The sequence below is a fragment of the Tenrec ecaudatus genome, chromosome 5 (assembly GCF_050624435.1).
Source record: "Tenrec ecaudatus isolate mTenEca1 chromosome 5, mTenEca1.hap1, whole genome shotgun sequence".
Classification (NCBI taxonomy): Eukaryota; Metazoa; Chordata; class Mammalia; order Afrosoricida; family Tenrecidae; genus Tenrec; species Tenrec ecaudatus.
This window is the reverse complement of record NC_134534.1, coordinates 183,316,768-183,329,638: the sequence shown is the minus strand read 5'-3', so window position 1 is coordinate 183,329,638 and position 12,871 is coordinate 183,316,768. Positions and strand designations below refer to the sequence as shown.

At 56.2% G+C, this 12,871-nt stretch overlaps 1 protein-coding gene across 14 annotated transcripts in view; it reads left to right on the top strand.

Moving 5' to 3' along the window:
* The window catches only part of ATP2B2 (ATPase plasma membrane Ca2+ transporting 2), a 114,865-nt gene that overhangs the window by 61,380 nt on the left and 40,614 nt on the right, over nt 1–12,871 (top strand). For 13 of the 14 annotated variants that reach the window (XM_075550479.1, XM_075550475.1, XM_075550480.1 and 10 more), the window contains 2 exons: nt 2,111–2,325; nt 7,414–7,656. In XM_075550479.1, coding sequence (XP_075406594.1) covers nt 2,111–2,325; nt 7,414–7,656 — 458 coding nt within the window. The remainder of the gene's footprint in view (nt 1–2,110; nt 2,326–7,413; nt 7,657–12,871) is intronic. The other variant, XM_075550477.1, reaches the window with a different exon arrangement.

Here is a 12,871-nt window from a genome sequence, read left to right as displayed (position 1 = left end):
GCAGGCCTCAGTGGCCTCATAAGCAAAGTGAGGGGGCTTGGGTGAGATGGTCCCTGAAGCCCATCCGTAGGGACCAGTGTACACAGTAGGCACTTTATGGTGCCCACTGACCGTGCAGAGAGGGCGCTAGGAGCCTGAACCCAAGGAACCTGTGCCCGTGTGCAGTGACAACCCTGAGAACGGGTGCCTCCACTCCACCTCTGAAAAATGGGGCCACGGTGCCTGCCTCTCGGGCTCTCAACAAGTACTGAAGGTGACGACCCACACCGTGCTGTGGGGCCAGCTCATGCCAGACCCGGAGTCCCTGCAGCCCCCGGCTTTCTCCTGAGGGCAGTGGGAGCCACAGAATCATTTTGAGCAGGAAGGGTTCGGGATGGAGTTAGTTTTATAATGACCGCCAGCTGCAAAACAGACATGAAAGGGTCGAGGGCAGTGCCCAAATGCCAGAGAGACACCTGTGGCCAAACCTCAGCACACTTGGGCTGTGGGCTGCCCTGGAGTCCCAGCACAGCTGCAGGGTGAGCAGTCCGGGCGCATTGGGCCTCCCAGCCCAGGGAAGTTCTGTGCAAAGCCTAGGCCTCCCCACCTAGCCAGCCACTCGCCGGCTGGCCCACCCCTCCGTGCTGTCTCCTGGCTCTAATTATAAGCACCACAGCGTGGGGAAGGGAGGCAAATTATAGGCTTGGGTGCCTATATTTAAACTCAAGGCCTGGTGACAGCTCCCGGCTGCTGGGTGCTTGGCTTCCCACCCCTGCAACTGTCAGACGGGCCAAGCAGCTTTATAGGCCCTGCAGCTGGGGTGGGGGTGGGGCCGGGGTGGGGAAACAAGTTGCACGGTGTTCTCCACCCTCTCCCCAGAAACAGGTCATGGGGGACAACACGGCCTTCAAGGTCCTCACCCGTCCCCAGAGACAGACGAGCAAGTGCCCGGGTAGAGGAAGCCTAAGGAGGTCCCGCCCAGTGTAGGGGAGCCAGCAGGCGTGGGGAGAAGCCTGAAGAAGTAGATCCCCAGCAAAGCCCCACCCGGCCTGACCCCACAGGAGGAGAGACCTTTGGGACACTGCTAACTCTGCAGGTCTTTCCCCCACCTGAGGCAGGGGCTGGACTTGTGTCCCCCACATTAGCCTCCACATTATGGGGGCACTTCAGAGAAGGCTTCCAATTCCGCCTCCAAGCAGTACACTGCCCCCAGAGGAGCGGGCTACAGGGGGTTACCAGCCCTTGGGGATGGCAGTACCTGGGCAGACCTGGGGGGGCAGTGCGCACACTCAGCTGGCAGGAGGGGCCCCTGAAGAGCTGGCCAGCCTCCCCTGCACCAGCTGGAGTGGCAGTGTCCCATGGACGTGTGACCTCAGCCACATCCCGTCCTCCCTGGACCTCCATTTCCCCATCCAGAAAACAGCCAACTGCTGTCTGCTCTGCCTGTACTGGTCCTCCCCCAGGCCACCTCCTCATGGTCAGGGCGTCTGCCCAGATGTCTCCTCCGCCAGGTGCCACTGTTCCTGACACCACCCTGCTCACGGTCTTGGTGACGTTCCCGTAGAGGAGGGACTGCCTGCCGTGTGGCAGGTGTTAAAAGGAGCTTGAAGAGTGGTCCTCCATGGCAGCAATGCTCATGCGAACGCTCAGTGCACAGCCCCGACACATTACTGTGTCCAGCACCTACTGTGTGCCCAGCACAGCACTGGGCATGTTGCCCCTGTGACCTCCCTCGATCCTCTCACGACCACAGGAAGCCAGCGTGCATGCATGCCCGTTATGTGGGGGAGCTGCCGTGGGGTCTGTGCCTGGCGTCCTGCATATGGCAAGATGAGCAGTGCCCAGGTCTTCCTGCACCAGCACCCCAGCCTCGCTGGCAGTGGTGTGTACATTTTGGCAACTGCCTGCCGGCCCCTCTCATGGAGGGACTCCTGAGGCTTTGGGGGCACTCTGGGCCACTAGTGGCCCCCAGGAAGGAACAGAGGCATGGTGAGGATCCAGGATGGGCCTCCGTCACAGAGCGAGTGAGTGGCCGAGAGGGTCTGTGGGTCCAGGGCACCCCAGCCCTGGCTGCCCGGGGCATGTGCGCACAGCTCCCTGGAAGCCCCCTGAGCAGGTCACCCCCTTGCAGGCCTGGTGATGTCGGCCATCACGGTCATCATCCTGGTGCTGTACTTCACCGTGGACACCTTCGTGGTCAATAAGAAGCCCTGGCTGCCCGAGTGCACCCCCGTCTATGTGCAGTACTTCGTCAAGTTCTTCATCATCGGCGTGACCGTGCTGGTGGTCGCCGTGCCTGAGGGCCTGCCGCTGGCCGTCACTATCTCCCTGGCCTACTCGGTGAAGGTGAGAAGGGACCGGCCCCAACCACTACCCGCCAGTCGGGGCCATGCCAGGGTCAGAAGAGGTGGAGGAAGGGGTGGGCCCATGGGAGCCCTGAGAGAGCCTAGGAACCCCACCTCCCCCAAACTCAGGGCTTTCGGGGGATCTAGGGACCTACAGCAGAACAGAGACATAGTGAGCCCAGCTCAGAGGGCAGCCACCACTCAGCCCAGCCCTGTGTCGCCCACCCTGCAGAGCCGCCCGCTGGGTTCTGCCCAATCTTAGGTATTTCAAGATAAGCCAGAAAGCAGGACTTTAGTTGACTGTTGTTAGCAGCTGTGCCAGTGACCCCGAGACAGGACGACCCTTAGGCAGAGACCCCCGAGGTCTGTCCTCTAAGTCTGTCCTAGCCTTGAATCGCCGCCGTTCAACCTCCCAGCAACACACAAGCCTCTCTGGCCGACACAAAGAGGCTGCGTGTGAAGGGCAGGGGCGTCCACTCCGGGTCACTCTTGGCCGCTGGGCAGATAGAAGTCTGCATTCACCCCAAAACACATTGGCAGTAAGGCTTGGCAATCCACTTCTGAGAAGACCCTGAGGAGTCTAATTCTACCCTGACGCACACGGGGTCTCTGTGAATCAGGGTCACCTTCAATATCAAGTCTCCCTCATGAAAAAGCCCCCCATCCCCATGGGAGCCAGCCGGGGGCTTATACACTGGTGATCAACTCAACGCTACAAAGAAAGCAAGCCATCAGGGTCGCCGTTGCTGTGTGGGCCCAAACCCGCCCCACCAAACCCGAGCCAGAATCGCAGGCCCCAGGGTGGCAGCTGTGGGCTGTACACAGCTCATCTCAGAGGTGCCTCCTAAAGGATTCAAAGAAGTGAGCCCAGACGTAGAGGAACTCTGGTTTTATGAACCCCTCCATGCCTCCCTTGGGGAAATGGGCTGGAAATAGCTTGCTTCTTCCTTGAACATCCGTCACGTAGTGAGGTCTCCCGGCCATGGTATAGCCCTGTCCGCAGGACGCTCAGCCCTCCGCACTGGGAACACACGGTGCTCAGAAAGAAGGGTGAGGGGCCAGCGAGGGCCCTGCCACTGTCTGTTGAGGGAGCCAGCTGCCCACCTGAGATATCGGTAATTCCTGCAGGATGGCCGAGCCCTGCCCACTGGCTCCTGGGAAGTCCCCTGGGGCACTGCTGGGCATCCTCCCCGACCCCAGTGCCTCACTGCCCTGGCTCTGCTTCCCCCGTGGTTCCCCACCTCTGAAAGCTGGACCCTGCACTCCTCTGCCCTGTGGCAGGGTGTGCCCCAGTGAGAAGAGAGGCCTTGCTTGTTGACTTGCTCTCCCTGCCCCTTCCCGAGAAGCTGGCCTGCCTCCTGCAGAGGACACAGGGCAAGTGGTTTCCGAGCCAGAATTTGGGCTCGGCTGGCTGATGTAATTTCAGACCGAAAAGGGATCTCCCAGCAGGTGCCAGCAAGTGCCAGCCCTGGGTGAAGGAGACGGCTCTTATCGTCTCCTTGTTTCAGGGTCCTCAGAGAAACGCCAGCCCACAAAGCAAAGCCCAGGTGGGGCCTGGAGCCACACGGCCCTTCATCTGGGCAGGGTCCCCTGGAGAGGCACCCAGACTTGGGAAGTTTGGCAGTGAGGGAGCGCAGACAGTGTTAGTCTTCCATGCGTCTGCAGTTCCCACCCCCATCAGGGGAGGTGCCCGTTTTACTAGGCCCTGCTCTCAGTGGACCAGCCCCCCCCCCCCCCCCGCGCCCACAACAGGCAAAGCACTCCCTCCTGGGGCTGCCGTCAGCAGAACGGGGTGACCACTCGGAGAGTAGAGCTGTCCAGGACAGAACAACCACGAGCCACTTGTGAAATCTGACATCTTCCAGGAACTGCATTGGAGCTCCAAGAGCCCGGTCGGGGTGGGGGTCACCCATGGGGGTTGCTCACCACAATGTCAGTTTGAAACCACCAGCCGCTCCTTGGGAGAAGATGAGGCTTTCTATTCCTGTACGGAGTAAACAGTGTGAGACGCCCACAGGGGCAGTTCTACCCTGCTCTCGAGGGTCACCGTGGGTCAGCATGGACTCAGTGGCAAGTGAACTGTTGTGTTGTGTTTTTCGTGTTAGAGACCGTTGGTGTTGTGAGCTACAGGTTGGTGTTGTGGGCTACAGGTTGCAGCTACTAACCGCAAGGTCAGCAGTTTGAACCCATGAGCCACGCCTTGAGGTTCTCTACTCCCGTAAAGATCCACAGTCTCAGAAACCCCTTGGGGCAGTCCTGACCTGTCTGATAGGGTCACTGTGAATCGGCTTCGACTTGATGGCAGTGCGTCGGGATTTTCGGTGGCTGCCCTGAGGGGCATCTTTGGTAGAACCCTTACCTCCAGTGCAGAAGACCCAGGTTCAATTCCCAGGCAGTGCTGCTCAAGCACAGCCTCAACCTGAATGCCAGGGCAGGCTCTGTGAGTATTGCGGTACCGAACAGCTTTCCGCAGAGCTTCCAGGCTCAGAGTAGGAAAAAGGCCTGGAGATCCACAGCCAAACCCCACCAGTGAAGACCCAGAGACACGAGGTCTGCTCCACCGCTGACCGTGGGTTGGCTTGATGCAAACCATGGTAGGGAACAGCCACAGTAGTAGTGTTAGAACAACTACAACGCAAAGTCGAAAGGAAATAGGTGAAACTAGCTTTCGTAGGGACTTATTTAACCCAATATATCCCGTTTACTATGAATTCAGCATGTGACCAGTGCAAACTCACCTCTGCATTCCTTTTACCATGGGTCTTCAGAATCCAGGGACCCTTCAGTACTCACCACACAACCGCGTCGGGCTCTCGGTCACTACGTGTGGCCACCATCCTGGAGAGGCCGGCTTAGAAACTGGAAACCCAATGGGAGTCCCCTGGGCAGAAAGTGAAAGTGGGTTGAGACCCCAGGGGGTGAACCTGTGAGCTAGATGGGGCTGAGTTCCTGTCACTCTGCCAGAGTCTCCACAATGGCCCGGGTGGATTCCAAGAATCCCCGTAGAGCAGCGGTTCTCGACCTGTGGGTTTCGACCCCTTTGGGGGGTCAAATGACCCTTTCACAGGGTTTGCCCAATTCTTAACAGTGGCAAAATGACAGTGATGAAGTATCAACAAAAATAAGATTCTGGTTGGGGGGTCACCAGTACATAAGGAGCTATCTGAAAGGGTCACAGTGTGAGGAAGGTGGAGAACCACTGCTGGAGAGCTGGTGCGTTTCTTGAAACATCAGATAAGACCATGGATGCTGAGGGGCTTGGCACCTGCAGGTGTGTTGCGGCTTCAAGCTGCTATTGATCCTTCATTTATGATTCATTGATTGTTACACGTATTGCAGGTTTCAATAAGAGAAATGGCAATGCCATAGAGTCCTCCCAAGATTCATTGTTTTTTAGTAATGTAAACCTCTGTTGAAATGATGCTAGAACCCTGGTAGTGTAGTGGATTACGGATTGCACTGCTACCCACAAGGTCAGCAATTTGAAACCATCAGCTGCTCCTAGGGAGAAAGATTTCCTACCCCTGTAAAGACAGTATCGGGTCAGTTAGGTTGTGCCCTGTGCTGTTCTCGGAGGGCCTCTAGGAGTCAGCGTGGGCCGGGCAGTGCACTTTAAAAGGGTGCTAATTGTGCTGCATTTCCCATCGTGTTTCGAAGGGGTACAGTGAGCAGTGAAAATATAGGAGAGCACCGGCCTGGGCACAGACCAGACTCAATCCAACTCTGCTGCCGGCAGCCCTCCATGGCCCTCCTTGCCAGCGAGGGCGGTTTCCTGGGGACCCGTGTTGTGCAATCTTCACTTGAGACCCTGGAAGGAGCTAGGAAGCCAGCTAGGAGCCAGGGCAGGAATCAAAACAGGCGGTACACAGCAAAGGAATCATAGGTGGAAACGTTTCATTCTTGTTATCAGTGAAAAAGAAAGGGTGCTCTGTAGTTATATTTATGGCTGATTTGGATTTTGTTTTGTTTTTTACTCTTTGTGTATCTACATTTCAAATAAATTGTACAGCTTTTATTACTTAAGTGGTAACATGCATTTGTTGTAGAAAAATGGAATCTAAAGACTTTCCAAAGAGAACGAACCTCCTGTAATTCCGCCACACAGATACAGCCATGTTAGTACCGTGCCCTGTGTCTCTCTAGATGGCTCCTCTGTGTATGGTAAACTGAGGCACGAGTGAGACCAGAGTCGGATTAAAGGAAAATAAATTCAAGGACTGCTTTATTGTCTCGAAAGAGGTCCCAGCGAGGCAGGTCAGGGAAGTCACGCCCAGTGGTCAGGGTGTAGGGTTTTAAGTCGGGGAAGTCGCGCCCGGTGGTCAGGGTGTAGGGTTTTAAGTGAAGGTGCCTGTGGGTGGGGATACTGCCCAAGGCGGCAGGGGTTGCGAGCCGTCCTGAGAACAGTCTGTCAGCTTCTTGCGTGCTCTGTGTCCCGGAATGTGAGGTTGCACTCCCTGAGCCAGTTGTTCCGTCTGGCCTGGCCAGTTTCCGCTTTGAAGGGGGTCCTTCAATCTGCCCGCCTGACTCCATGCAGACACTCTGCCTCTGCACGGACGCCCTAGGTGGCAGGTCACATCCACACAGAGGCACCTGGGAAGGAAGGCCTGGCGACCTGTGTCTAGACACATCAGCCACTGAAAAACCATGAAGCACAGTTCTTTGAGGGCCGACAAGAGTTGGGGGGACTCAACGGTCACTAATAATCCTCCATCGACATGTATTGTGTTTGCAAAGACCCGGCAACGGTGAAAGGTGGATAGTTCATAAAGTCCGTAACCCAAACACGGAATAGTTACTTACGCCACGGTGGCAGGGAAGAAGGTTTGAGGTAGTCGGTCAGGGCCCAACCTTTGCATACTTACTCTATTTCCCCCCTAAAGCCTGGAGTTCAGTTTTGCAATCAAAATTGATCAAAGATGGTCAATGGCTCAGAGAGTGACCGCCAAAGGAAAAGACCCAGAGCAGAGACAGCCCGCATGAGGGGTTGGATCCCTGCCCACCCTCAGGTCCTCAGCCTGAAAGGGCCGGTGCAGCAGCTCTCCACGTTGACTGTGTGTCACCGTGCCGTCTCACCCGCCCCTCCCCCCAGAAAATGATGAAGGACAACAACCTGGTACGCCACCTGGATGCCTGTGAGACCATGGGCAACGCCACAGCCATCTGCTCGGACAAGACCGGCACGCTGACCACCAACCGCATGACCGTGGTGCAGGCCTATGTTGGTGACGTCCACTACAAGGAGATCCCTGACCCAAGCTCCATTGACACCAAGACCATGGACCTGCTGGTCAACGCCATCGCCATCAACAGCGCCTACACCTCTAAGATCCTGGTGAGTGGGAGCTAGTCGCAGCCCATCTGGGGGGCCCCGGAGGAGGGACGTCTGGTGGGTGGGGCAGAAGGGGAGCGCAGGGGGAGCACAGCGGTCCCCAGGTTGGGGCTTTGTGTTGTCTTCTGTTCTTGCAGCCGATACATGTGTACACAGCCCCTGCCATCTCGACGACCCTCGTGGGTATAGTTCAGTGCCCTCATTATGCTCAGCAGGTTGTTCGACCATCACCATTGTCCATTTCCAGGTTTCTCTGCCACCCGTAACAGATGCTCAGGGCCTCTCTGAGCCATAGACCCCCTTTTCCCACACTGGCCACAACAAATAACCCTTGGTCTTGATGCATTTGCCTACTCAAGATAATTGCATCTTCTGCATGGAGGAGAAAATGCATCCAGGGGGCAATTCAACACCAACAACATACACAACACTCCTCTAGTTCTTAATCCTTCCTTCCGCCACTATTATGATCTCAGTCCAAGTTCAAAATTCCCACTAGATCGGTGTACAGACAGTGGCACAGATGAGAGCTTTCAATATACGGAATTCGGGAAAGACAAACCCCCTCAGAAACAGTAATGGGAGCAACGATTCCAGGAGGGTAAGGGAGGGGAAGGGGGGGAGGGAATGAGGAATGGACAGCGATAAGCGCAGAATAACCCCCCTCAGGGACAGAATACCAGCATAGTAGGAGAAGGGATAGAATGAGTGTCTCTAGAGGGATCGTACAATATCTGCCCTTTTGCGGCTGGTGTATTTCACTTGGCATAATGTTTTTGAGGTTCACCCTGTTGTAGCATGTTTCTGAACTTCAGTTTTCCCTGTGCCCTTGAATCAATGGGCAGTTTATTGCTGGCCCATTCATCCGTTGATGGACGCTGGGGTCTCTTGCGGCATCTGACTGTGGTGAGCCTTTGTGCGTGGGTCTGTTTACATCCCTGCTCCCTGAGCTTTCACTCTCACGGCACTGTGGTTTGTGTCCTCACGTCCCGCTGCCCGCCGTCTGGGGGACGATCAAACAGTGAGCGGCTCACTCTCTTCTCCCGCATGTTCCGTTCCCGTGGCTACGAAGCTTGTGGACTGTGTCAACCAGAGACGACCAGAAACATGGCTTACATATTTTTCCTTTGTAAATCATTTTATTGGGGACTCTGACAGCTCTTTTCACAATCCATAGGTCCACCGTATCAAGCCCATTTGCACATATGTTGCCATCATCCTTTTCAAAGCCTTTTCTTTCTACTTAAGCCCTTGGTATCAGCTCCTCTCTTTTCCCTTCCTCCTCCGTGACCCCTTAATAAATTATAAGTTATTATTACTATTTTCATATCTTACACTGTCCGCTGTCTCCCTTCACCCTTGCTTCTGTTCATCTCTCTTAGGGGGAGGAGGAGGTTTATATATAGATCATTGTGATTGTTTCTCCCCACCCCCTCCCCCTACCCTCCTAGTATCACTACTCCCATTATTGTTCCTGAAGGGTTTATCTGTCCTGGATTCTGTGTCAAGAACTCTTATCCATTGACATGGCATATTTTTTTGTCATAGACGGTGTAGGTTTGCATCACAGTCAAGTCATACATACCTATAGAAGCAGGTAGGTAGGTAGAGATTTATTTTAGAGAATCGCATAACACAGTTCTAGGGGCAGACAAACCCAAAATCTGTAGGCCAGGCAGACAGGGCATTCTTGCAGGATATCCAGTTGACTCTCTCCCTCAGGAAACCTCAGTTTTGCTCTTCAGATCTTCAACTGATGAGATCAGATGAGATGAGATGAGATGGAATGGGATGGGATGGGGCCCATCCACAGTCTGAAGGGCCACCAGCTGTTTGTAAGTGTCAATCACGTGTAAATCCCTTGGCGACATTGGGATGAGTGTCTGACCACACAGCTGGCACAATAGCCTGCCCGGTCACATCAAAACCATAACAGTGACTTGAATCAAACGATTGCTATTGTGTTTGACCCTTCCTGAAAACAAGCGCTTAGCAGCTAAGAGATTCTGCTACATGACAAACGGCCCCAAACCCTGGTGTTCTAGAGCCAAGCCACAAATGTAGCCTGCCGGTTTCGGGACAGTCCAGGCGGGGCTCAGTCGGGTGGTTCTTCTGGCCAGACTCCCTCATGCATTCTGTGATTCGAGTGGCCTGGCAGACCGTGGCCCTGGTCTTCTCTGCATTCAGCACACGTCAAGAGGCCAGCCTAGACTTGGGAGTGGGAAAGGGGATTCCACCTTTGTCTGGGAGGGCTGCAGAGTCACGTGGCAAGGGGGTAGGATGCACACATCAGAACAACCGTGGCCGACCTCACAAGCTGCCGCAGAAGAAGCCGTTAGTGATAGCTGTTTACTACTCGTGGTGCTGCTAGTTGTGATAGGAAAACACGATTGCTTTCTCAGCTAAGCGGCCAGCATGTTGGCCTCCTGGTAGGGTCGGCAAGCACAGGTCGTGCCTCCACGAGGAACCAGCCTTTGGGTCAAGAGATTTATGCCTTTGCACACCCAGATGTCGGGCATCCCTGCACTGGGAGCATCTGGGGACCTGCTGCCTGATTTTCCTTTCCCTCCAAATGTGCCCGGGCCCTGACCTCTCCCTCATGCTATAAGGTCGTCGGCATCGACAGGGAGAGGGCATGAGTCAGCAGCGTGGGCCCCAGAGCAGGGAGAGGTGTCATGGCCCTGCCCGCAGACCCTGGTGCTAGGGCTGAGCCTGGATGGGGCCAGATCCATGGATGGGAAAGTCGTCTGGGAGTGCACGCATACCAGGGAGTGGCAGCCGCCAGAAGGACTGATGGTTGTTGTGTTCTTTCCCCTCATCTGGGGATCCTGGGAGATCAGGGATGCTCTATTCTGCTCCCAGGCTCCCTAAAATAACCCAGGCACGTTAATGAGGTCGGCCTGGCGGAGGGAGCAGCCTGGAGGAGAGCCCTGAGAGCCTTTAGACAGAGACGTATGTTCCCAATTACAGCAAAAGGGAGTCCTGGGACCTGCCGCAAGGACCCGGGAAGCCAAGCCACAGCCAGAAGTCTCCATTAGTGGTTGTTTCATAGCACGGGCTGCCAGACTAACCTTGCCCTTGTGGTTACCGCTCACCCGGTAAAGTTAGAGAGCCTGTGTTTGAACCCCTCACTAGCTGGGTGACAGGCACTTCGCATCCCTGAGTCTCAGCCTCCTGGGCTGATTGTGAAGTTGAAGGGAGGTAGTGCGTGCCTGGCCCAAAGCCAGTAAGATTGGTGATATCACCGTGCCCACCAGCCATGAAACCCCCAAGGGCGCCCACACAGAGCGAGCGCTGCAGAGACAAACAGATAGATAAGTGGGCAGCGTGGACGTCAGGGCTAGCGAGGGAAGGGCGTTTGCCCAGAGTCACATAAGTAGTTTGTGCAAAGCACGCTGGCTCCCACGCCCAGGAGAGCACAATGCCAGCCGTGGTGTTGCCATCTTGGCCATGGGGAACCAACCAATGTGGCATCTTTTGCCTGCTGTGGGCTTAGGAAGGGAAGCCAGCTCCCTCCAGGGCCTGCCCTCCCATGCCCAGATGAAGGCTGTAGACGGCTGGTGGCTGCTGCAGCCACTCTCTAGCCCAGACTGGGAGAGAAAGACTTCCCAGCACCGTGTGACCAGAGGCAGGGCAGGAAAGAAGCCCATGACCCTCCCCACAGTGCCCTCCACGCAGATAAGGAAGAGGGGCTGGCCTGGGCTCTCCCGCGCTGTCTCGCCCCTACTGGGGCCCTGCGTCTTCTGTGTCTTCCTACAGCCTCACGCCCAGGAGACTGGGGCTCCTTGGGAACAGAGTGGTCTTTGTGGCTGGTGGCCTACGCTCTTGGGAAATACTGGGCGGGTAGATAGCTGGGTGAGGTAAGTGGCTTGGCGTGTGGGCAGGTGGGTAGATGTGTCATTGATGGGTGAGGTACAGGCAGGGAGGGGAGTCCACGTGGTGGGTTGGTAGGTGGGTATGTGGACGGTTGGATGGGTCAATCTGAGCAGGGAGATATTTCAGAACAGAACTGATGTCTTTACCTCCTGCTTCCCTGTTCTTGCGGCAGCCCAGACCCCTGGCCAGGACATTCACGTTCTACACCTCTGCACCTCCAGCCTGATCAGCTGGTTCCTTCCACACCCCCTCAGGCATCCTGGCTGCACTGACCCCCGGCAAGTGAGCCACAGCCCTGATGAGCTGCTACCTCTTGTCTAAAGAGAAAAGCGCTCGATCCCTGGGTGGGAATGGGTGGAAGGACTGCAGTCGCTCTCCATGGACACGCAGACCTGGTCAAGCGCTCTCACCTTGCACCAAGGCCCAACGGTGACGTTAGAATCCAGAAGGCCTCACAGGGGCAGGAGGTGATGGTGACAAGCTTTGGCCCTGAGCTCAGAACAGACCAGCGTTCAAGTCCCAGCCGCAGCATGCACCGCCCGCGCAGCCCTGAGCCAGATCCTGAACCTCTCGGAGGCTTGTATACAGCGGATCACGAGGAATCCCGATGGCTGCGGCCCCCTTGTCCCTGGCTGAGGATGATGCTCTGGTTACACACACACACACACACACACACACACACACACACGAAGGGAAGGGTCACCACAACCCGCAGGTTTCCTTCCTTTGGCCGATTTCCAAAGCCCATCTGCAGGTGCGTCTTCCTGGTCCGTGTGGTCTGGAAGCTCTGCTGGAAACGGTTCAGTGTCCCAGCAGTGTGCAGCCGCTGATGATGGACAGGTGGTATCTGCACTCGAGGTGCCTTGTACAGGAAACTAACCTGCGTGTCCGGGGCGGAAGGGAGGGATTCTGCCACGGAACCACCACTGCCTGCCCCCTGGCCCCGACGTGAGGGCTCACTCAGCACACGGGGTCGTGTACGACACCCCTGAAGTCAGTGACACCCTGACCCCAGCTCACGGATAAGGACGCCGAAGCCAAGAGTAGTTAAGGGATGCCCAGCATCCCATGGCAGGTAAAAGACGCAGCACATCTGACCCTGAGCCTGTGTAGCTCAGGGCCACTCGCTGGCCCTGCCATCCGGCTGCAGCTTAGAGCCAAGGACTGCTGTGAAGGTCAGCTGAAGCCAGGCACAGAGGCCCAGCCCAGTGCCTGGCCCAGAGTAAGCGCTCGGCTCACACACTGTCCTCTTTCTGTCCTCATCGCTGTGACTACTGGGGCCTCAACCCTGTGCAGTGGGCGTGCCGGACACTGCCTTGCTTGAATCCTCCATGTCCCTGTC